Genomic DNA, 26,057 nt, shown 5'->3' on the forward strand with positions numbered 1-26,057 from the left:
ACAACTACCATCGGAAATCCCTTTTTACTGCCGCTACTAACCACCACCTCATTTCCCCTCTTTTTATTCACAAAATCCAAAAAAATGCATCAAAATAATATCAGAAAATCCTAAATCTTTTTGTAAACCCAAAAAATTAAAAAAATGCATCAAAATAATATCAGAAAATCCTAAATCTTTTTGTAAACCCAAAAAATTATATCAAAACAATCTAAAAAATTCTAAATATTTCTCTAAATCTAGCAAATGCATAAAATTTTTAGATTGGTACAATGATTGACTCCTCCAGATGCATATCAAAAATGTCAATCGAGGGTTTGAATTTTGACACTTCAGATAGCGACGATGATTTAGGGTTTGGGGTTACCCATCCCCTTCTCTAACCATCTCCTTTCCCTCCTCGATCGTCTTTTTTGTCCGAGTTTGTCGATCTATTCTTCCTTCCGTCAAGGTTCGCTAGAAGTCAGTGTCTTCAGAGAGAGAGAGAGAGAGAGAGAGAGAGAGAGAGAGAGAGAGAGAGAGAGAGAGAGAGAGAGAGAGAGAGAGAGAGAGAGAGAGAGAGAGAGAGAGAGAGAGAGGGTTGTTGGAGACGAGGTAGAGTGATGAATGAGTGAGGGTTTGATGACATAGTCGGAGGTAGGGGTGTTCAAAACCGGATATCCAAAAATTCGGATATCCGAAAATTCGGATAGTTGATTATTGATATCCGAATCCGTATCCGAAATTTCGGATATCCGAAATTCCGGATACCGTTTCGGATATTAAACCGGATATCCGAATTTCATTAGTTTTAAATAAAGAAAATAAACCCTCCAAGAACAAGAACGTTTCCATGCATTTGTTAGGTATAATAAGACTTCATTTGGTCCGGTTAAATGCAAGTTACCTCATTATACCTGAAGATCTTGAGAAATCAAACACAAATTACTAAAATCAACATAAAAAAAGTAACATTTATACCATCCTCACTTTGCGTACCAAGTAAAAATGTTAATAATTTGTCTTTTTGAATTTCAAATGAAAAAACCCAATGCATTAAAACTATTTTTTATATTATATATTTCGGATTTCGGATATCCGAAATATCCAAAATTTTCACATTTTAATATCTGTATCCGAATCCGAAAAACCGGATATCCGAATTTCAGGTATCCGATTTTTTCGGGTATTTTCGGATCGGATTTTCGGATTTTTCGAATCGGATGTTCGGATGCGGATATTTTTGACCACCCCTAGTCGGAGGTGTCTTGGAGTGGTCGAAGATGCCTTGGAACTGCCAGAGTACTAAGTCGGTGGTGATACAGGTGGCCGGTGTGGGTGGTGATGGTAGAGGGGAACCGTAGTGAATAAGAAGGGGGGAAGGCGGGTTATGAACGGTGTAAAGTAGGGATGAGAGTGGGTCCAAACCCGAATCGGTATACCCGGACCCGGAAAACCCGGGAACCGGTTAACGAGATTTTTTAGGATTGGAAACTGGACCGGTATATAGCAACCGGTTCCGGTTCGGTTCCCGGTAAGGTACCGGGTAAAGTGAGTCTAGAACCGGAAAACCCAGAAATATCAAAGTGGGTCGAATGGAACCGGGTAAAGTGGGTCTAAAACCAAAAAACCCGGGGAACCGGGTAAAGTGGACCAAATGCATGTTTTAGAATTTCACAAAATACAAAAATAAAGTTGAGAAAAAAAATCGCAGCTTTGATATCCCAACTTTGGGAGACTATAAATCAATGAATATGAAACCAAAAATGACAAAATTATAGTCTAAATTAATCATGTACAAACTCTATACTACACTTTGGAAAAAATCGCATGCTATTCCGACTTCAAATGAATTAAATATGCATGTTTTAAATCTATCACGAAATACAAAGAAAGCTGAAAAACATAAAATTTTCAGTTTTGATATCCCGACTTTGAGAGACTATAAGCCAATGAATAAACACCTAAAAATAACAAAATTATAGTCTAAAACCATGTACAAACTATAAACTACACTTTGGAAAAAATCTCATGTCAATCCGACTTTAAACGAATGAGATATGCATGTTTTAAAACTATCACAGAATATAAAAAAAAGCTGAAAAACATAAAATTTCCAGTTTTGATATCCCAACTTTGAGAGACTATAAGTCAATGAATATAAACCCAAAAATAACAAAATTATAGTCTAAAATCATGTACAAACTATAAACTATACTATGGAAAAAACCTCATGTCAATCCGACTTTAAACGAATGAGATATGCATGTTTTAAAACTATCACAGAATACAAAAAAAAAAAAAAAAAAAAAAAAAAAAAAACTGAAAAACATAAAATTTTCAGTTTTGATATCCCGACTTTGAGAGACTATAAGTCAATGAATATTTACCCAAAAATGACAAAATTTTAGTCTAAAATCATGTAAAAACTATAAACTATACTATGGAAAAAAACTTCATGTCAATCCGACTTCAAACGAATGAGATATGCATGTTTTAAATTTTCCATAGAAACCGGTTCCGGCCCCTAAAACCGGTTCCGGTTCCTAACACGGTTCCGGTTCTTAAACCCGGTTTACCCGAACCCGAAGGGCCCGAAACCCGGATTACCCGGAACCTGGATAGAGCCATTCTTTAAACTTGGGACCCAGACCGGTTTTATATATTCCGGTTCTAACGGTTTCGGTTCCGGTCTGATTCCAGTTTCGGTCTGGTTTTCCGGTTCTAAATCTCATCCCTAGTGTAAAGGGTTTAGGGCTATTTATTTCTTAAGGCAGTAAATAAATATTTTTTTATAATAAACAAATTAATAAATAACAAATAAATACAAAAAAAAATAAAAATAAAAAATAGAAAAGAAATATATAGTCATTTATGCGTGTTAGGGACGAAACATACAGGTTTTAAACAAACGAGGAATGGTCCGAGTTAATTTATAAAAATAGGAACTTAACGTGTTTTTTGACACTTACACGAAAGACGATTCAAGTAATTTACTCTAAATTTTGAAAGCTACCTCGTCACTTTCCTTTTTAAAGTGTTCAAAGCCTTTCCAACAAAACTAAATGGACCAATTTCGTTTCTATGGCATCCTCAAAACTTTTTCTAATTTTTTATTACACGAAAGACGATTCATGTAATTTACTCTAAATTTTGAAAGCTACCTCGTCACTTTCCTTTTTAAAGTGTTCAAAGCCTTTCCAACAAAACTAAATGGACCAATTTGTTTCTATGGCATCCTCAAAACTTTTCCTAGTTTTTTATGTTTACTAAAATAACTATTATATCATAATATTCAATGGGATTTTCTAATATATATGTCCTAGGGGCACATATAAACATATAAGAAACATTAGTTATAAGAAAATATTATCATAATTAAATGTGAAATTAATTAATTGTAGAAAATATCATCCATAATCTTTATTGGATAAGGAAGATTTCGAAAATCTCATACTATGTATGTGCTCTTTCTGGTCCTCCTCCTAGTTGTTTTTATTATTATTATTATTATTATTATTATTGTTATTATTATTATTATTGTTGTTGTTATTATTATTATTATTATTATTATTATTATTATTATTATTATTGTTGTTGTTGTTATTATTATTATGCTCTTTTGAGTTCATTGGGTGTGAACCAAGAGAACGATTATGGTTTGGATCATTTTCATCCAAACAAGGTAGCACACACAAGAGCACAAGCTAGAAGGATATTGGCCGCAAGATAGATATGTGGTTCTTTTTTTGTATTTATGTTTTCATAAGGTAGCAATGATTAGAATGAAACTTAGATTCTAGATTGCATGTATGCTTAGGTATATCATTGATTTTTCGCTACCTAGTTTAAGTGTATTTGATACATAGAAATCTAATAGTATATGCAAGACAAGTATTGCTACAAAACTGGAACACTGAATGACATTCTTTTGAAGGTGGAGCTCTGCAGAGTCAATTCAAAGAATGAAGTTAAACTTGTGTCTGGCATGTTGCGATGGTGGATTATAGCTCTTCACATTTTTGGTGAAAGTACTTGAAGACTTATTTCACGACTCGATATAAATGGGGAGATTGTTAGACCTATTTCTTTTAAATACAGTTCTATTTTTTGCTCACCTATAATAGGGACCGAATGATCCATATTGTTGGCTTCAGTTCTTATTATAAAATACAATAGATACATGTCAAAAAGTTTTGTCTTTTCAAAAACTTAGGTGTGTTTGGTTGTGGAAAATTGTTTTCATTTTCTATGAAAATGTTTTCAGAAAATAGGGTTGAGTTTTCATTTTCAATTTTCAATAAAAACGCGTTTGGTTGGAACGGGTTGAGTTTTCATTTTCTATCTTAGAAATTTGGAAAACTTTGGAAAACTGTAAAAATCACTTTTCTAATTTATATACAATTTGGAAAACTGAAAATTTTCATTTTCTTAGAAAACTTTGGAAAACTGAACGAACCAAACAAGTTTTCAAAATTTCCGTTTTTCTTGGAAAATTTTCCTAGAAAATTGGAAAATTTTCCACAACCAAACGCACCCTTAGTGTTTCAATATAATAACTATTTTCTTTATATCTTTTAGAACAAATTACACGAGTGATCCTTTAACTTTACAATTTTTCCCTGAAATGGTCCTTACGAAACTTTTTCCCTAAGATAGTCCCTAAGGAGCAAGCCTTGCACACAAATGGCCCTTATGACTAACTTTGTTAACATAATCTGTTAACTATGTGTGAAAAGACGAAAATGCTCTTTGTTTTTTTTTTTTAATTTGAAATTAAGAAAAAGTTGGGCCGATCCACTCTATTGGTACCTCTCTCTCTCTATCTCTCTCTCTGAATGTTTATTCTTATGAACTCAAAAATCACCTCCCATATTTTTCCAAACACTATCGATTAATTTGTTTCATAACCACCACACAAAATGGAGTGTCCCAAAAATTTAGACTATAAATTTCATTTTTAAATTAATAAATCTATACTCCAAAACATCATCACAAAACCAGAGTGGAACCAAATGTATCAATACATCATAACATAACTGAGTAAGTCACAAAATGCGGAATAAGGCAGTGTGTGTGCTCTACAATCATCCCGAGCTCTTCTCTTTTGAACCAGATGTACGTAAAACATCTACTGAAAATCGTAAGCACAAAGCTTAGTGAGTTTCCTGAAAATACCACATACCATACATACAACTAAGCATATATGGGTGCTCGTAATCCCCATCGGTCTATTTCAACAGGATATCGGGTCTATTTCACCCCTACCATTACCATACATATCAAACATATAGTGGGCCTTGCCCGGCATCGAGCCCTGCTCGATATACAGATATGTTAATCATCAGGCCCCGCCCAATATACATATAAACACATAATCATACAAATCCATGCGATAAATCACAAAAGATAATAGCATACAATACAGTCATCAGCCCCCGTCCGGCATCGAACCTTACCCGGTAAGCATACCAACGCATAACATATGCAAGAGTCACGAAGACATCTACATCCTAACATAATAAACCATGGACCGATATTGGTACCTTCGACTCGCTAAACACAATGAGGAAACTCACACTGCTGAATCTATAAATAAATCTCTGGTTGCAGATCCGCTAAAATCACCGCGCTATCAATCACAAAATAACATCCAATTAATAATTGGATCCCAACTCACACTATGAGTCCAAATTAGGGTAAAGACCTTTTTACCCTTTCTTAACTTGGCCCAAGGCCAGCGCCCAATCAAACAATCCAAAAATCCTAAATTCCAAAATAATCACCCAAAGCCCATATATGGCCCAATTTTCCAAATTGGGCCTAAATTCTTTCATGGGCCTTCAACCAAAGGAGTCCAATAAAAAGAATCAACCCAAAAATAGAATTATGATGACCCAACAAGGCGTAAGACTACTAAGGTCCAAAAATGGGCCCATTACCGAGAAGCCCAAAGTTCTGAAGCCCACTGCTGAGTACGCGTAGCGTACTCAGCTCGTACGCTTAACGTACTCACTCTGGGCTATCATATGGCTTAAATATGGTGCAATACCCTAAAAATTAGGGTTCCCTTATTCCTCTCGTACTCCATACGTACTCCACGTACGCCTAATGTATGTGGATTGAATCTACAATCCTAAATGCACTAGTATGCCCAACATGCAAGGGGTACACCCAACATAGTCCAACTTTCCTGAAGTTGGCAAATCTCCCCCCTAGGGACTAATTCTGCTAAACTTTTACACCCCAAGGGTCTAAACTGAAAATACATTGAATCGGGTGTTACACAAGAACAAGAAAACTGGAAAAATCCATGTACTCAAACACAATTATATATTCAAATATGAAGAACAAAAGACACTCGGTTTTTCTGCAAAGTTACTCTAGCATCGCTAGTCTCCACCATTATTAGTTACAGTAACATCCATGTCTTCGTCGTTGTTCACATCTCCATTTTAAATCATCGATTGACCACCATTACAATGGGTTGTGGAAAACCATTGCCCATTTCCTTCATCATTCATCGTCAATGTTGTCTTCAAGGTTTCACCAACCATCACTATGGTATGCTCTTTAAGAACTAAAATCGTTTTCTAAATCAAAATGTTTTGTTTGAAATTGGATTTTAAAATTGATTTTCTAAATCGAAATGGTTGCTTAAAATAGGTTTCAGAAATCGATTTTCTTTGTTTGATTGAAATCGACATATGAAATTGATTTTCTAAATCAAAATGTTTTCTTGAAATCGGTTTCAGAAAATGTTTTCTTGAATCAAAATTGTTGGAATCGATGGTGGTTCTGGTAGGAAAGAAATTTTTTCTTGAATCAAAATCTTTGAAATCAGTTTCAAAAAATGGTCTCAAAAAATGTTTTCTAAATCAAATTGATTCTCTGATCCTTATATGAACTGAACTAGGAGCAACAATTTCACTTTGGAATAAATGGTGGTGCTGGTAGGAAATAACAAATGTGTTTGGGATATGCGTTTATATATGTGTTTGGATTAATCTAGTTTCGATTGAAATCATGAGGGATTTTAAGGTCCGATTTTCAAGCTCCAACCAAGGATTAGAGGAGATGGATATGAAAGCATGTCTGATGGATATGAAAGAAAGTCCGGTGAGACATGTAGAAAGGTGTTAATGAAGTTGAGTCTAGATATTCAACAAGAAAACACCCAAGTCCATCATTTTTTGCGTCACGGTTCAGGTTTCAGAATAGTACTCCGATATATATTTCGATTTCAGATTTCTGATTTATGTAGTGGGTGTTGATGTCTTCCTCTGTTCTTGAGTATAAGAAGCGGCGGGAAGAAGAAATGACTTGCACAACTAAGTGTTTTCAATTTGGGGAATACGTCACTTGTTCCTGTATCAGATCTTGTGAGCATTTTGTAGAAATTATTGAAAGTGAGAGCGAAGAGATTGGTGATGAAGTTGTCTAGAAATGGTGATGTTTAGTTTACACATGCAAATATTAGTTTTGCTGAAATGGAATTTGGTTAGGCAATGAACTGATCTTCAAACGGGTTTGTGTGTGAGAGAGATAGAGAGAGAAAAAGTGAATGAGAGAGAGGATCATTTGTGTGCAAAAAACAAGGGTATTTTCATCATTCACAATCACTTAACAAAATTTGTTAACAGTGTTAGTCATAATGATCATTTGTATGCAAGATTTGCTCCTTAAGGACCATCTATGATAAAAAAGTTTCGTAAGGACTATTTCAAGGAAAAACTATAAAGCTAAAGGACCATTCATGTAATTTACTCTATTTTTTAAAACCGGATAAACAACCATAACAATTACTATAAACCTAAATTTTACAAAGCAAATTTTCACATATTTGGTTAGTTCCAAAACCTTATGTAGGGGTCCATTTTTACTCTTTACACAAGTCCTTAAAATCAAATGATCGGCCATGCTAATACTACACATAGGGCGTGTTCAGCACGGAGCGTTTGAGAGCTTCTAGCGTTTGACAAAAATCTCCGTTTTAAACAAAAAGTTTCGTTCGGTACTACAAGCTTCTAGCATTTAGTTTAAACAAAACGCTCTAAATCCAAATGCTACTTCAAATAGCGTTTAACAAAACGCTACAAGCTACAAGCTATCAACTAATTTTGCCGAACACGCCCATAAAGACAATAAAACTCGACATGGAATATTAAAATGCTAAACATCATTACAACTTTACCAACCTTATAATGATGATTAACCAAAATTTTGTTTGCAAAAAACTATGGTAAAATTCTCCAACATAATAACCTCCTCTTCTTCTTTTTTTTTTTTTTTTTTTCTTTTTTTTTTTTGTGCTGAAGGTTTTGACCGATAAATCACGAATTTATTCTACTTAATAGAATCAATGTTTTAGGTATATAAACGCTCTAATTTTTAAGTCTTTGGAATCAATTTCAAACACAAATGTTGATGGTATTAACATTGTAGCAACCCACCTCTTATATCTACATACATGAAATCTGAAATATAGTATAACACAACTTCGAAACCAAATTTGAAATAAATATAAAATCGATTATATTGAATACAACACAACTTCAAATTCAACCTCAAAACTGGAACAAACACTTTTTCTAACAAACCTCACATTATTTCAGTCAAAAACTTCTGTTTACTTCAGAAAAAAAATCTTACTTGTACTCTTTTAAATAATTATTCGAGTATAATGTTTTAATCAAGCTCAAATTATTTTGTTAACCATAAAGCTCCTATGGATCCAACTCTTACTTACTCTACTAGCTAAATAAATTCAACGTTTTTTTTGTATGAACGAATATAACCATAGCGATGATACCAAGTCTTTGACAAATAGATTGAGAAAATTATGAAAAATGAACAATGACTTTATATTGGATGTAATAAAGATATGACTTTATATCGGATGTAATGAAGATTTTTTTTAAATATAACATGAGTTGACAACTTGGCTTCACTTGTATTATTTGTGTAGGATATGTATGTATTTAATAAAGTAAACATTTTTTAATTTTTATCAAAATTAACTTATCATAAGTCTTTTAAACAAGATAATACAAGATTTGTGTGACCAAGTTGCTTTCTAACTTCCAAAAACCGAAAGGGGTCCAAAGTCCAAACCCATAATATGGGGCCCAATAGCCCACATCTATTTACCAAAAAATGCCCACAAAATCGCAATATTTTACCCTGATATTTTCTTCGCCCAAAGGGTTTATATACTCTCTCCCCTGCAAACTAGAAATCCTGCAGATTCTCACTTCCCAAGAAAATCTCGGAAAATCATACCTTTTTATGCATCGAAACGAAGAAACTTGAACTCCGAGAAAAAAAAATCGAAATTTACATACACATATAGCTATATGTATGAATACCTCATTGCTGACCAACTTTCTGCATTCTTTTGTTGCTCAAGTCTCACGCCCACTGTGTAATCTTGTTCTAAAACCTCTGAATTGATTACCCATTTGATCAATTATCGTTATACACTAAAAGGGACCCCTCATTGGTAACTTTTCTACTGCTCTGTTCTTCGCTTGTTGTTTTGGCGATTAAGTCGGTTTGTTCTGATTGTTTTTAGATCCAATTCTAGTTTTCGAAACTTCCCCTTTTGAAGAATACATTCTTTTTTTTTGGTTATGAATTTCTTTATGTTTTATTTCATGTTTGATTGATTAGTTTTGGCACCATATGGAGCTATTGTGGTTGTTATTAAATCTTTATCGGGAAACGTGAAGATCGGTGACGTTGATCCCATTCATGGCTTTTTGTGTGTTTTCTTTTTCGTATATGATTTTTAGAAACTAAGAATGTCGTTCGTAATCTGCTAGCTTTACAAGTGATTCAAACTGTTCGATCAAGTTTTGCGACAACAATTTGAAAAACTTTTATGTTTTTGATAACGAAATTGAATGCACCATTGCTCTTACTTTCAGATTAAATGGCTCTTGATAACTCAATGGGTGAATCAACTTCAAGAAAACAAGGTCTGTTGAAAGATCAAGTTCGTTTAGTTAAGAGAAAAGATTGTGATCGATCTGAAATTGTTCAAATTAAAGATACATTATCGTTTGAAAAGGGGTTTTTTGTTGTAATTCGAGCATGTCAATTATTAGTCCAAACAAACGAAGGGATAATTCTCGTTGGGTTAGCTGGTCCTTCTGGCGCTGGAAAGACTGCTTTCTCTGAGAAAATCCTTAACTTCATGCCGAGTGTTGCTGTCATATCAATGGATAATTACAATGATGCCACTCGTGTAATCGATGGTAACTTCGATGGTAAGATTTTCAAATCATTGTTATCTTTTTACAATTGCTTTGAAAACATATAACAAGCTTTTTGGTTTCAAAAATCTCCCAAACAGATCCTCGATTGACAGATTACGACACTTTACTTCAAAACATTCATGATCTAAAAGAAGGGAAGACAATTGAAGTTCCAATTTATGATTTCAAATCCAGTTGTCGCACTGGTTACAGGTTTGTATCTTTTTTAAAAACATACATTGTTACATTATAAATAAATAAATAAACATAAACTTTATGCTCTATAATGTGGCGATTGTAGGACACTTGAAGTCCCAAGTTCCCGAATTGTGATTGTTGAAGGCATTTATGCTTTGAGTGAAAAATTACGCCCTTTATTGGATCTTAGAGTATCAGTGACAGGTGGCGTTCATTTTGATCTTGTGAAAAGGGTTTTGAGGGACATACAAAGAGCTGGACAAGAGCCTGAAGAAATCATATACCAGATCTCTGAAACGGTTTGTTTGTTCTTCTTCATTTGGTAAAATGACTATTTTACCCCTGACATTAAGATGGCTTCCAATATGAACAGGTTTATCCGATGTACAAGGCGTTTATAGAACCTGACCTTCAAACAGCTCATATAAAGATTGTTAACAAGTTTAATCCCTTCACTGGATTCCAGAATCCCACTTATATTTTAAAGGTTTTTAATTTTTTGTATTTTGTTTTCTTCAATAAATAATAAACTTGTGTTTTCACTATTTGAAAATCGAAATACATATTTGATATTTCAGTCATCAAGAAATGTGAGTGTGGAACAAGTGAAATCTGCCATGTCAGAAGAACATACAGAATCTTTGGAGCAGATTTACGACATTTTTCTCTTGCCACCTGGCGAAGATCCAGAAACCTGTCAATCATATTTAAGGATGCGAAATCGTGAAGGAAAATATAATCTTATGTTTGAGGTTTGCTATAAATCTACACTTTCTTTAAAGTTATTCATACTATATTTTTTGTAATTCTTTTAACATAATTCTTTTTTTAAAAAATTTTAGGAATGGGTTACGGATCCTCCATTTATAATATCTCCAAGGATAAGTTTTGAAGTTAGTGTCCGTCTTCTTGGTGGCTTAATGGCATTAGGGTACACAATAGCTTCAATCTTGAAAAGAAGTAGTCATGTTTTTCGTGATGATAGAGTTTGTGTGAAAATCGATTGGTTGGAACAAGTTAATCGTCATTATGTTCAGGTAAATGAATGGAATGGAATCGTTCATTCCAATCCGTTTCGTTTGATGGAATGGAATTGACTATTCTTGAAGGGATGTCTTATGTCATTCCTTAATCCATGTAACTTTTAATGACATCAATCTTGTTTTTTTCGAAAAGATAACAAATTATAATTTAATATTTTAAAAGTAACTAACAATTATTTTATTTGATGAAGGTGTTAGGAAGAGATAGGGCAAGTGTAAGATATGTTGCAGAGCAATTGGGACTTGAAGGGTCATACATTCCACGTACATATCTTGAACAAATGAAGCTTGAAAAGCTCTTAAATGAAGTCATGGTATAAAAACTATCAAAAACAATTTCATATTTTTGCTTTGACCTTTGCTAAATTACGAATTTACCCTTGTTTAGGTACTACCCGAGGATATAAAAACAAAGCTAAGCATAGATGAGGAAATGCTTTCAACCCCTAAAGGTTCGGTTACTCTTGCTACAATGAGAAACAAGTATCTCAAAAGGTACAATTTTTCAAAAGTCAAAAAGTCAAATAAATGAAAGTTTGTTGCCTTTTTTTTTTTGTAATTATTTTTTATTTGTGTAGTGGAATGTCTCATTCGTATTCAACTGCAAGGGATAAAAATTTGAGCTCCATTACTGGATTTGGTGCCAATAGTCAAAGGTTTGATGATAGGAACACCGAGTCAACAGCCACATTAGCAAGCGAGGTAATCTAGTAAATTACATATTTGGTCCCTTGAGTTTACTCAAAATGTCAGGTTTAGTCCATGTTTCATTTTTGTTACAAATCGGTCCTTGTGGTTTCCTTTTGTTGCAGATATGCTCCATGGGTTGTTGAATCTAACTACCCAATTGTTAATTTTTTTTTTTATAGAAAATGACCATTTTGCCCTTGGACCAAACTCGTAAAAACAATAGTCTCGGTCCAATGAAGGTTTTACGGCCTGTGCTGTCTTGTCTTGTCATGTCAGTATTTGACTTTTGTTCTATACATGTTCTGTCTTGTCCTGTCATGTCAGTATTTGACTTTTGTTCTGTTCTGTCTTGTCTTGTTTTATCTGTATTTGATTATTGTTGTTTGTCATCTTCTAAAGGGGGCAATTAGTCAGCTATCGGAACAAATTTCAACATTAAATGATCGAATGGATGAATTTACATCTCGGATTGATGAACTGAATTCCCAATTCACTAAAGGGATAAATTATAATAGTCAACAAAAACCCGAATCATGCAATAATGGATCTGGATCCGTATCAACTTCTTACTTCACATCTGTTGTTGGTGTTGCAAATGGTTCATCTGGATCTTTGGTGCGACATTCTTCATCTTCAAATCAATTAGCCAAAGATTCTCCTTTGATTGAAGAGGTAATTCATTTCTTTTCACTTTACATTTCTTTTACTTTGATAAAATCTTGTAACATATGTCGTGTCTCTTTGACTTAATACAGAAAGAACGACTTAATACAAACTCTTACTACTTGATCTTGTGAAACAGATATCAGGAATTGCACGGAGTCAACAAAAAATTATGCATCAATTGGACATTCTTCACACAAGTATTCGTGATAAAATGGGAGAGAGATCTCGTGTAGAAAGAGAATCCAAGAAAAGTAAAGGGTTGGAGGTTGATGCAATCATGGTTTCTTTGCTATTAGCCATGGCTTGTGGTGGTGTTGGGATCTTCATGTTGAAGTGGGTTTCATCAAGAAATTGATTCTTTCTTCTAACTCATTTGTTTTTTTTTTTTGCTAGTTTTTATAACAAATCTTGATGTTTTTAACAAGAATTTTTTCGGATATTCATGGGTCGAATTGATCTGCGGTTTTAGAGATATTGGGGTTTGAGTTAAAGCTCTTAGGGCCCTTTTGAGTTTTGACAAAGAAAGATATGTCTTTTTACCATTTTAGCCTTATTGTGATTTTGCCTTTAAAGTTAAGATTAAACTAGTAGTTTGAAAAATTAGATATACTACATGACTAACTATAATTGAATCTATGAAAATGGACGAATGTGAAACGTGGAAATATGACATTTGTAGTAATCCTAAAAAATGTTTTGTGAAATGTCTTATTTTGTAGAATATAATTGGGAAAATCAAACTCCAATATCATTAATGAACATATGGACCCAACCCAACATGTAATTTGATATTGAAACAAGACAAAAAAGTAAAAACCATGAAAAACAAAGAATAAAGACAAAAATATTTTTTGTAAATTGAAAATATGAAAATATGCATCACATGGAGACAAAAGTGTTAACTAATCTAAATATGACTTGAAAATATGAAATTAACACTTCACAAAAAAAATCCGAATTATTCTTATTTTGCAAAATGAAGCTAGAACCGGATAATAAGCCAATTTGGAGCTTATTAAAGCTAATCACAAGAATTTAAAGAATAGTTATTGCTTTGAATCCATTTCATTACCCAAATTGATTGCAAGAAAATTTGCACTTAGAAAGAAATTATAAGAATTTCCGAAAGGTTTTGATAGCAGTGTCAAAAAAATAATAATAATAATAATAATAATTTTTTAGGACCATTTTTTCCATTTTGCAATCGCAAAATATTATTTGCAAAATTTGCGATTATTTAAATATAGATGTAAAAAAATGGTTATTTGGTGTAACACAAAAAACACATGACTATAAAAAGGTAAAACAAATTTACATAAAAAAATAAGCCAAATGTAATAGCAAATATTAGCAATAATAATGGAAGCTGAAAAATAATGAAAAAAGATGCTACCAACCCAAATATTGAAAACAGATACAAACAAAAGACAAACATGACAATGAATCTAGTCCTATTTGTGTGATAAATAATATTCTTTTTTATTTTATATAAAAATAACTGTTTTAAATAAATAAATAATACATGATCCTGTGGTGGGGCCTGAATTAAGAATCAAAGGTCTTCTTGTTTTCTTTGATGGTCTCTTTCTCACTGACTCACTCACTCACTCTGTAAATGAAGAATCGTCATCTCTTTCGATCAGCCATGGCTGCTAACTCCTCCAAGGTTAAACAAATTTTCATTTCTTTGCATCTTCTTGTATCATTCACTTGGCCTTATCATCATCTATTTCCTGTTTCATAGTCCTCTGATCCTTTCGTTCTCTTTTAATATTTCCCTATTTCCTAATTTATCATATCATCGCATTATCTTGCCGTTTTTTGGTTTGAAAATTAGGGCTTTTGGAGTGTACTTTGACTAATTCTTGAGTTAAATTGTGTTTCTACGACTAAAAAGATGAATAGTCAACGTCTTAGTTTTCCCGATGATACTTGACACCTTTTCAATTACCAAATTAACGTGAATTTTGCTGGAATTATCACCAAATATTTGCTGGAATTATACAAAATCGTATCACGCCTTATTAATTTATAGCATAAAGTTCACTAAATCAGGAAATATTTATTTGGCGATTCATGATACAGATTCGTTCATCAGTAAGAAATGTGCAAACTCTTTCCACAGTCAGATGGAACACTACAAATGCTGCCATTGCTGATGACGATAAGTATGTCCTGTAAACAATTTGCTTCAATCTCTTTTTTATGTTTCTTCAAAACTTTTATCAACTTCATAAATATTTGTTTTAAAACTGTTAAATTTCATTCTTAGATACAAGGGACATGGTATGTTAGCACCTTTCACAGCTGGATGGCAAACCACTGAATCAAACCCATTGGTGATAGAGAAATCTGAGGTATTCTTTTATTAATTCGGTTTATTATCTTTAAAATTTGACAAAATATGTGAACTTGAAAGCAAATTTTGATTTTTTTTCTTATATTCTTTAATGCTTGTAGGGATCTTATGTATATGACATAAATGGGAAAAAGTATCTTGATGCTCTTGCTGGTTTATGGTGCAATCCTTTAGGTAATTCTCATTTTCTCATATTCCTATTTTTTTTTTCTTTTTATTATTACATTTCTTGATTTATTTATATGTTGTTTTGAATTGTTTTATAGGTGGAAATGAGGCTCGACTTATTGCTGCTGCAAACAAGCAACTGAATACTTTACCTTTCTATCATTCTTTTTGGAATCGTACTACAAAACCCTCTTTGGTAAAATTAAATTATTTTTATGAGATTCTTTTGTTATGTGATTTATAATTTTATGTATTTATGGTTACAGGATCTTGCAAGTGAACTTTTGGGAATGTTTACAGCCAATAAAATGGCAAAAGTTTTCTTCACAAATAGTGGATCAGATGCAAATGATACTCAGGTTCAGCAACTAATGACCATTTTACCCTTTTCAAATAAATACACAATTATTCATGCTACCCTCATAAAAATCAAACTTGAAGCAGTTATCATTTATAGGTGAAGCTGGTGTGGTATTACAACAACGCCCTTGGAAGGCCAAATAAGAAGAAAATTATTGCAAGGATAAAATCGTAAATTCACATCTTAACAGATCTTTATACGACTTTTCTTTCTGGCATAGCACAATTCTGATGTGTAGTCTATATTCTCACAGCTACCATGGATCCACTCTTGTATCAGCTAGTCTTTCTGGGTATGTCATGTTTCAAAAAAAAAAGATGAATAAGTTTGACTAATGAGGTCAACTCAACTAAAATTCAAACTTCAAAATTGATATTAATACCAACACAATTCATCACCAACTCTTTTCTTATGTAATTATGTTGTAAAATTCAACTTTGGTTTCAAATTTTTTTTTCCTAAAAAGCAAAATTCCATCAATCTTGTAGTTAAAAAAAGCTTACTAGTTTGACCATGAAAGTCAAAGTATCCCTTATTGTGTATAATATTGTTTTCTTTCAGACTTCCAGCATTACATCAAAATTTTGATCTTCCTACTCCTTTTGTATTGCACACTGATTGCCCCCATTATTGGCGATTTCATCTTCCAGGTTTTTTTTTTTTTTTTTTTTTTTTTTTGCTACTCATGAGCATTTTGATTATCAAAATGATGTGATAATTAATTAATTAATTATAGTGCATTATTTTAGGTGAGACAGAAGAAGAATTTTCAACAAGGTTGGCTACCAATTTGGAAAACCTCATCCTAAAAGAGGGACCAGAGACGGTAAGGTCTTCTGTTTAGGACAGAACAAAACAGACTGTACTGTATCTGACATCACATGACATGACAAAATTTTAATAAAAAACTTTTGGCATCACATTTTGATTAAAAAAATTTGTTTTTTTTTTAGATAGCTGCATTTATTGCGGAACCAGTGATGGGAGCAGGTGGAGTGATACTTCCCCCTAAAACATATTTTGAGAAGGTCAAGTTGACTAATAAATGTTTTCATGCTATTTTACTATTTTACCCCTGTGCATCTTTGTTGAACCATGAATAGTAATAGTAGTTTTGTGTGTTATGCAGATTCAAGCTGTTGTAAAAAAATATGATATTTTATTTATTGCTGATGAGGTAATTGGTTGTTATATATTATATTTTTTATTTTATTTTGCATGTTTTATTAGTTTTTCAAGCTTTTGTGTATTATTTTTAAGGTAATATGTGGATTTGGGAGGCTAGGAACCATGTTTGGTTGTGATAAGTACAACATTAAACCCGATCTTGTCACCATAGCTAAGGTATCACTATTTAAAATTCGGTTTTTTTTTTTTTTTTTTTAAATTAAATTGTTAAAGGATAATTATAATGTGTATATATATTTTTTCAGGCTCTTTCCTCAGCTTATATGCCAATTGGTGCTGTTCTTGTGAGCCCTAAGGTTGCTGATGTCATATATTCTCAAAGCAATAAACTTGGTATGTGTATATAAATTTAAAAAGACTTTATGATATTTAATTATTTATAACTTTTTGTTTTTTTCTTTTAGGTTCATTTTCTCATGGATTCACGTATTCCGGACACCCTGTAGCCTGTGCTGTTGCACTAGAAACACTCAAGATTTATAAGTATGTTCTTACATTCTTCATATCAAAATCCTTTTTTTTTTCCCTAATCAAGATTTCTTATTAAATTTGAAGTCTTTATATTAAATTTTTTTTTTATAGAGAGCGAAATATTCTTGATCAAGTAAACAGCATCTCCCCAATGTTTCAAGATGGTATAAAAGCCTTTTCCTCAAGTCCCATAGTTGGAGAGGTATTAAACTATTAATAATGTTCATGGATTTTATAGAAATTAAAAAAAAAAAAAAATTGTTAAAGTTGATTCTGTTTTTTTTATAGATTCGGGGAACAGGGTTGATTTCTGGGACAGAGTTTACAGATAACAAGTCACCAAATGAGTTGTTCCCACCAGAATGGGGTAAGATTCCAATCATAAAACTTGGCTACTTTTTTGTATGATGGAATCAGGATTGAGGAAAGGAATGGAATGGTTGATTCCATTTGTCTGAATGATAGGAATCGGTGCATACTTTGGAGCACAATGTGAGAAACATGGGATGTTGGTTCGTGTTGCTGGTGACAGTATAATGATGTCTCCACCATTCATTATGACATCAAATCAAGTTGATGAGGTTGATAGTATTCACTTTTTTTCTTTTTTCTTTTTTTTTTTTAAAAAAAAATTAAAAACTAAAATTTCATTAATGGCTGAAAAAGTTTTGATGTTTTGTTTCAGTTGGTAAGCAAATATGGGAAGGCATTGAAGGATACTGAAACAAAGGTTGAGGAGCTCAAATCTCTGCTCAAATAGTAGTAGTCTTTATATATATATATATATATATATATATATATATATATATATATATATATATATATATATATATATATATATATATATATATATGTTAGATGTTAAAACAAGATGTAAAGATTTGAGCGACTAAAGTGTTCAACTTATGGAATTAAATAATATCGTATCAGAAATATTAGATACGATATTATTTATTTCACAATATAATATGGTAATTTGTAAATATCCCGTGATACCAACAATATGTAAACATTTTATATATTTTAAAGATTAAATGCATAAAGAAGAAAGAAAGAAAGAATTGATGAATCATAAACACACCACGTATAGAGCACCCAATCCACAATTTCTATGTCAAAAAATAACACCCCAAAGACGACTTTATAAGATGAGTTTGTTTGAAATATGGTTTGTTTTTTAATTATTCTTTCAAAAAGTTAAGTTATATGTTTTTTTAATGTAAAATATTATTTTCACTTAGTTAAAGATATGTATTTTAAACAATTATAACTATTTTAGTTATTAGCTTGTAAGAGATTTGATTCTGTTTTTTATCCTTACGAAATAAATTAAACCGTATTATTGACATATTTTTTTGAATAAAAAATGTTTCAACAATAATTTTTTTCTATTTAACAAAAAAATATAAATTTTAATATTAAATGTCTATTTAATGAAGGTCACAGGTGATATTCTTTTAAGAAATGTTGTATATGACTTGGAGTAAAATGGTTGCAATATTTGGATATCAAACAAGCATAGTATTGATGTATATAGCAAGATGAGGTTATATTATTAAGTATACATGGATCAACATCGGCATTATTGGTATACATGAAGACAAATATGTACTCTAACTACTTATGATGCTGAAGACTCCATTTATTTCTTTAGGGTCACAGGGGAGTGATGCATTTGGAAAGCAACTCCAACCTGCATTTGTACAAGTTGGTTGACAGAACTGAAATGTAATAGGCGTAAAAGAAATGTAATAGCATATTTAAAGAGTAAAATTTAATGAATATGGGTTGGAAGGGGGGGGGGGGGGGGGGGGGGGGGGGGGATGGTTGGGAGAAGTGTGTGGACAATAACAAAAAAACTGAAAATTAAATTCTTGATTAAGACGGCTAATTCCATGTTATAAAATGAGTCAACCAAAAAGTTTTCTGTTACGTATTGGTTTGGTTTTTGGTATTTCTGGTTTATTTAAAACATTCAGAAAACTTACATATAAACGGGTCATTTTCGAGTCATATTCAGGTTGAAGTTCTCAACCCTAACCTTACCTGTTTATTTTTCGTGTCGTGTCGTGTTAACCAATTTAATTAAACAGGGTGAAATATCTTACCCAAACCCGTTTATTTCGTGTCGATTTCGTGTCGTGTCAATTTTTGCCACCTCTATTTAAATCAAGAATAATTTACAAAAATAACCCAAAACAAAAATAATTTAGCCTTTTTTAGTAAAAAGTTAAGTGATTATCAATTTTAACCATCAAAATCATATGTGATTAAGGTTACTGAGGACTTTACCTATATTATCTACGAATCCACTATAATGAGTTATGAAATCAGCCCGTTTTAAGCCCATGGGTCCAAGTGTATAAACCCCAAAATTTTAAAATAACCTTCATTTTCACACTTTCAAGTTTTTAAAAAAAAAAACTCTATAGTCTCTCTAATGGCTCAAGAAAAATATTCTTCCAAAAACTTTATAAGTTATGTAAACGTTTCATATTTTATTCGTCTTCTGATATGTTTTATACATTTAGGATGTGTTTATATATGATTTTTGTTTAAAAAAATAAAGGTGCTAGAATTCTTTTTAGAGGAAATCACATGTACTAGAGGTTAAATCATTAGATGATCTTTTTATACCTAAAAGTCAATGATGCATACGCCTTGCATTAGTGATTGTACATTTGTAAAAAAAGTAAAAAGTAAAACCGTATGTTAAGCAAGAGGAAATCGCACGTGGGTAAATTTGGGTATGTATTAAGGGTTTTGTCTATATTTGTATTTTTCTCTTAAATCAAAGCAACATTCATTTAAATAATTATCACAGACACAATCAATTATATGTAGTTATGAATTGAGACATCAAACAACAAGAAGTTACTTAGACTAAAACTTAAACTAAGAACATTGAGATCAAATTAGAACCTGATATGCAAATAGCAACCTGAAACCAGAAAACCAACATCTAATGTAAATAGCAAAAACAAAAACATTTGAAGAGTAGAAGCATGCACATAATCCTGTAATTTAAGTGTTTGTTGTTTTATGACGAATTATGATACTCTCATGTTCGTATTGAGTAACAAAGTACTAATTTCTATTTTCAAATAATATGATTAAATGTAACCAAACAATTCAATTTTGTAACATTTTGTTTTCCAGATAATAACTTTACAATTTCGCCCTTAAGAGTTTGGGTTAGCCACGATGTGGTGGTAAGGATCGCCACGGCGTGGTAGCCATTTTTAAGTCTATGCATCATTTGAGTCACCACGACATGGTGGCATGCTTTCCACGACATGGTGACGACATTATGGCAAACCCTAAATTTCCAGGCCTTGAGTCGTATTTTAAAGGAAGTGATGGCTAGGGTTTCCTCAACCCTCAGCCTTTATCACCTCCAAAGATCCCTTGTTAAACCATGGCCTCCTCTTTGCGATTTTTGTCTTGGTGGGTTTTGAAGTAAGAAGAAGGAACTCAAGTGCAACAAGTCAGCAAGCAAGGCATCCCTATCCTTTGTGCATCTTTTGGACTCTTTGTAAGTCTTCAATCTTATACCTTTTTAGCTCCTTGCTTATAGTCTAGGTTTAGTGTCATGTTTTGGTTCATATTTGAGATTTGGTTGGTTAGATGAGATAAAGTTTGTAACTTTATGGCTCACATTGGTCCCTTAATCACTATGTCTTCTGGATCTATAAGTTGAATGAGTTTTGGAAGCCATGCATGAATTTTAGGTCATTTTTGATGGGTTTTGAGCATTACAACATTCCTATGGTGCACACGAAACCCTATTTGCTTTGGATCTAGGTTTTTCTCAAGTTATACATGCAAATCAATTTTCCAAAGCAAGAACCCTAATCTAGCATACAATTTTCAGATTTAACAATTAAACAAGAGTTAGAAGAATACATTTCTTGTTAACTAGTAATAACAAGCAATCCTTTCCTTAATCTTGACATTCAAGAGCTTAGTGCCTCAATTGTTGCACCTTTAATGGAGTTACAAACACCACTTAACAATTGATGAACAAGAGAGAAAGGTGGAAGCTACAAGAATTCGGCTAGGGTTTCTTCTAGGGAATCAAGTGCCAATTTCAAGAGCCTTGTTGTTCCTTTTATAGTTAAGGCTACTAGGGTTTTCAACTAGAAACCCTAATTTCCTTGCTTAGGCCCAAAGCAATCCACATATCCCCATATGACAGGCCTTGGACGAAAACTCTATGGGCTTCCCATAGATTTTCGTACACCCCTTATCAGTAGGGTCCATTAGCCCAAACTATAACTATTACTGATTTACATAATCAGTCCCCATTCTTTTAATCGGTCTCTTTTGATCACTAAATTAATTCCAAATTAATTTCTGATCAATACTAATTAAATAATATGATTTCTCAATTAATATATTATTCTTATAATATATTAATAAATCATTTATCAACCTCTTTCTCACAATTCCTCCTGTCAAGTTGTTATTGTGAAGACAACCCAAAAGGACCATGCTACTATCGGGTCAAGTACATACCAATTATAGTTATGGGCTTAGACACCTAATCCAACAGTCTCCCACTTGGATAAGTCTAATAACTATAACTGCAAGTATGACTTCAAAATCCACTTAGCAATCATAGCTCTCAAAAGCCGTTGTCGAACTCTGACCTAGTCAATGACGTGCCCTTTAGATAAGAGATCATATAATCCTCCGTTCTGCAAGATATCATGTGGACAAATACATGGAATATAATCATTCTCAATGTTCAAAAATTTGTTTCCCGACTTCTGATTTGTTTGACATAGAGCTTAATTGAACACATCAATTCAGTCCTGACCGAGCCCAACACATAAGTCAACACAAAATCATCGAGGGGCCCAAGATATCGCTTTTAACCTCTTAGGATAAAAGGAACCGATAAAATTTGACTTATATGCTTTTACTATTTACTCATCAAATCACACAGAACAACACATTTTATAACATCAAGTTACTGATGCGTTTACACATTACTAACTTGTAAACAACAACTAATATATCTCAGTTTAAAGATTATACGATATTATCGTCTCACAATCACTCGTGATAAATTCCATGAAGTGATTCACATGAGCGTGACTTTAATCCAATACTCAAATCTTATTTCAAAAGTACTCATGAACGTTGCAGCAAACATTTGCTATGTCTAAACACTTAGACAATCTACAAACCAATTGATGACAATCTTGCCTCATTACTTACTCCCAAAGTATGATCGAATGTGAATAATTTGAACAATTTAATTATTCTGGAAGTAAAACATGCAAAAGTGAAACAATAGTAAACTATTAACACAAGATAGTAAACTTTACTCACAAATAATTCTCCATTAATTAATCATCAAATGTCAATTACATTTAACTATCACAGGTTTCTAAACATCTATCTAATCACTAAAACTAACATCGTCCTTCAGACCAATGCTCCTCGAATGATGTAAGTGCTTAACCCTACTCAGACCCTTTGTGAGGGGATATGTTGGGTTCTCCTCTGATGATACCCTCTTAACCACGAGGAGTCCTTCTTCTACCCGATGTATGATGAAGTGATATTTTATGTCGATATGTCGGGATCTGCCATGATCCCTTGGTTCCTTGGTTAAGGCAACTACTCCTTTGTTATCACATAAAATCTTCATAGGCTCCTTTATGGTAGGTACAACTCCAAGGTCTCCAATGAAGTTCTTCAACCATATCGTCTCCTTCAACCCTTCGCTCACTGATATGTACTCTGATTGACACATTGAATTAGCAACAGTTTCCTGCTTGGAACTTTTCCAAGTAACTGCTCCTCCATTTAGGGTAAATAGCCATTCTCCATTAATTAATCATCAAATGTCAATTACATTTAACTATTACAGGTTTCTAAACATCTATCTAATCACTAAAACTAACATCGTCCTTCAGACCAATGCTCCTCGAATGATGTAAGTGCTTAACCCTACTCAGACCCTTTGTGAGGGGATCTGTTGGGTTCTCCTCTGATGATACCCTCTTAACCACGAGGAGTCCTTCTTCTACCCGATGTATGATGAAGTGATATTTTCTATCGATATGTCGGGATCTACCATGATCCCTTGGTTCCTTGGTTAAGGCAACTACTCCTTTGTTATCACATAAAATCTCCATAGGCTCCTTTATGGCTGGTACAACTCCAAGGTCTTCAATGAAGTTCTTCAACCATATCGTCTCCTTCGACCCGTCGCTCGCTAATATGTACTCTGATTGACACATTGAATTAGCAACAGTTTCCTGTTTGGAACTTTTCCAAGTAACTGCTCCTCCATTTAGGGTAAATAGCCAGCCCAGTTGAGAATGGAAGATATCTCTATCGGCCTGAAAGCTGACATCACTATACCCTATCACTCTCAAGTCATCACTCCTACCAAGTATAAGGACCCAGTCCTTAGTCCTTTGTAGGTACTTAAGAATGTTCTTCACTGTTGTCCAGTGAGCTCTACCTGGGTTCCCTTGATATCGGCTAACCATGCTCAACGCAAAAGCCACATTAGGGCGAGTACATGTCATATCATACATGATCGATCCAACGGTGGAAGCATATGTAACTTGACTCATTTCCGCTATCTCGACATCGATACTCGGACTCTGAGTCTTACTCAGCTTGGTATTGCTTTGGATTCTCCATGCTAAAATGTTTCAGCACCTTGTCCAAGTTGGTATACTATGACTAAGTCCTATTAGTCTTCTACTTCTATTTCTCAAAATCCTTATCCCCCAAATATAAGTAGCTTTCCCTTAGATCCTTCATAGTGAAACACTTCCCAAGCCTGGACTTAACCTCCTGTAAGGTCGGGATGTGGAATTGTAATGTCAATGTTTCACCATGTGTTGTATGTCAGGGAGATAGACAAGGTTTAGAGTTTCGAGTTTCAGGTAGAATGGTAATGGTTATCCTTCAGGGGTAGTGGATGAAGTGTTCTAGTTGTTCGGTATGGGTGGAGGTAGTAAGGAGTGATTTCAAGGACAAAATCTAATTTAAGTGAGGGAGAGTTGTAACATCCGTGTCCTTAGATGAATCAAGTTAGGGTTTTGGAGAGTCAAAAGATTGGATTTTGGTGAAAAGTGGGTCCTTACGATGTGAGGCATGGAGGCTCACGACTTGAAGAGGGTTGCATGAAGATTTCTGATATGTGCATATTTAGTTACATATTTTGTCTAAAATCTTAATACATTTTGGCTAATTTGTCCTAATTATTGAACAAAAGGTAATTAATTGTGCTTAAATTTTATTTGCAGCCTAAAAGACATGCCTAGGTTAAAAAGGAAGCGGGATTAGCAAACAAAAGCTCGGGGAAGCAAACAAAGAAGAAAATGAAGAAAAGAATAAAGGACTCGACGAGTTGGCCATCTACTCGCTGAGTAGACACGAATGTTTGCAAAGTTTTAAAGACTTGCCGCCCACGAGAATTAATTGATCGACTCGCCGAGTTAGCCTATGGACTCGACGAGTCGCCCCTGTTTTAGAAAATTATAAATAGGACATAACAACCCGAACCTAGACCTCTTCAGGATTCCCTTGGCGACTTACCTGCGATTGAAGGGTTGTTACAACACTGGAGTTTGAAGACTTCACCCTAGAGTTCAATTAGAAAGTGATTCAAGGCAACATATCTCTTTTTCTTCTTAATATATTGAACAAGACCATGTTTTTATTCCTAGATTTCGTTTTTGAGTTATTGTTTGCTGCAATTAAGAGCTAAAACTTGTAACTTCTGTTTAGGGTAGATGAACTTGCTAATATAGTTTGATTTTATGGTGTGGATTATTAGTTTTGGTGAAAATATGTAGTGTCAAGCTTGTGAATGATCCTTATGTGTTAACAACAACTATTTTCTGTTAATTATTGAGTGTATTAAGTTGCATGAACATCATCTTAATTGCTTGCTTCGTATGATTATGTGAAAACATTGTTATATGCCTAGTATTAGTGAATATGAACTTAGGATTAATAAGGAAATACGTAAGTTAGTGTGTGAGCTATGATGAATAGCTATACAAGATGTTAATTGATTTAGTAATTTAATTGACTACAACTATAAGTCTTGCTTAACCCGAACCAAAATATTAGGAAATTCATTAGTTTAACCAACCAGCCATTGTTTAAAATAATTTTTTTTCTAAGGAGTAGTAATAGTGAACACGAATCTAATCACATTAATTGGTAACCAATAACAAAATAATCAATTGCACTTGCCATAAAATCAACTATAGAAACAAGTGAGTCGAACCTAAACAGAAGTCTCTTTTGATATTGAATTCAGTTATCTTCAATTTCCTTAGCTGCTAGTTGTTAGTTTTTCTTTGTTTAAAGTATTAATAGTTAAGTTTCTATTCATGCAAAACTAGAGAAAACTCGTCCTTTTAACTATTTGTTTTAATTAGTTAATTTTAGTATTTAATTTAGTTGTTACAGTTCCTGTGTTCGATACCTTGCTTACTTGAACTAAACTTCTATCGACAGGTACACTGCCTACGTGTGTTTGTTTTTATTTGAGTTTGTTAGGATTAAAACTAGTTCGTTTTACACATATCAGTTTCATCCAGGACTGAGATCATGACGTGAGCAATAAGAGCTCACGACATGAGGAGCGATGCATCCCAAGCCCACAAAGATTTAGGGTTTCACACATA

At 33.1% G+C, this 26,057-nt stretch overlaps 2 protein-coding genes across 2 annotated transcripts; both read left to right on the top strand.

Annotated features, from left to right (window-relative positions):
• Window positions 1-9,161: 9,161 nt before the first annotated feature.
• LOC145012090 (inorganic pyrophosphatase TTM2-like) lies at window positions 9,162-13,377 on the top strand. Its single transcript, XM_078970867.1, has 12 exons — window positions 9,162-9,481; window positions 9,909-10,250; window positions 10,337-10,451; window positions 10,540-10,735; window positions 10,810-10,923; window positions 11,015-11,188; window positions 11,279-11,473; window positions 11,671-11,793; window positions 11,868-11,974; window positions 12,058-12,181; window positions 12,569-12,841; window positions 12,972-13,377. The coding sequence occupies exons 2-12, from the start codon at window positions 9,914-9,916 to the stop codon at window positions 13,188-13,190; spliced, it is 1,977 nt and encodes a 658-aa protein (XP_078826993.1). The 5' UTR covers window positions 9,162-9,481; window positions 9,909-9,913; the 3' UTR covers window positions 13,191-13,377.
• Window positions 13,378-14,369: 992 nt separating this feature from the next.
• On the top strand, window positions 14,370-18,153 carry LOC145009124 (gamma aminobutyrate transaminase 3, chloroplastic-like). Its single transcript, XM_078967785.1, has 19 exons — window positions 14,370-14,501; window positions 14,921-15,003; window positions 15,108-15,192; window positions 15,296-15,368; window positions 15,461-15,558; window positions 15,629-15,721; window positions 15,820-15,893; window positions 15,977-16,015; window positions 16,285-16,373; window positions 16,473-16,549; window positions 16,677-16,751; window positions 16,853-16,900; window positions 16,984-17,067; window positions 17,157-17,244; window positions 17,316-17,394; window positions 17,494-17,584; window positions 17,671-17,749; window positions 17,848-17,963; window positions 18,068-18,153. Exons 1-19 carry the CDS (start codon window positions 14,451-14,453, stop codon window positions 18,140-18,142), a joined length of 1,497 nt encoding a protein of 498 aa, XP_078823911.1. The 5' UTR covers window positions 14,370-14,450; the 3' UTR covers window positions 18,143-18,153.
• The last annotated feature ends 7,904 nt before the right edge of the window (window positions 18,154-26,057 follow it).

The sequence above is a fragment of the Lactuca saligna genome, chromosome 8 (assembly GCF_052625555.1).
Source record: "Lactuca saligna cultivar CGN05327 chromosome 8, ASM5262555v1, whole genome shotgun sequence".
NCBI classification, from domain to species: Eukaryota; Viridiplantae; Streptophyta; class Magnoliopsida; order Asterales; family Asteraceae; genus Lactuca; species Lactuca saligna.

Coding starts and splice junctions, on each gene's coding strand:
- LOC145012090 (XM_078970867.1), top strand. CDS start 9,914: ATGGCTCTTGATAACTCAATGGGTGAATCAACTTCAAGAAAACAAGGT. Junction 10,452..10,539: donor AGTTGTCGCACTGGTTACAG/GTTTGTATCTTT, acceptor TGGCGATTGTAG/GACACTTGAAGTCCCAAGTT. Junction 10,924..11,014: donor ATCCCACTTATATTTTAAAG/GTTTTTAATTTT, acceptor TTGATATTTCAG/TCATCAAGAAATGTGAGTGT.
- LOC145009124 (XM_078967785.1), top strand. CDS start 14,451: ATGAAGAATCGTCATCTCTTTCGATCAGCCATGGCTGCTAACTCCTCC. Junction 15,193..15,295: donor TGGTGATAGAGAAATCTGAG/GTATTCTTTTAT, acceptor TAATGCTTGTAG/GGATCTTATGTATATGACAT. Junction 16,752..16,852: donor CTAAAACATATTTTGAGAAG/GTCAAGTTGACT, acceptor TGTGTTATGCAG/ATTCAAGCTGTTGTAAAAAA.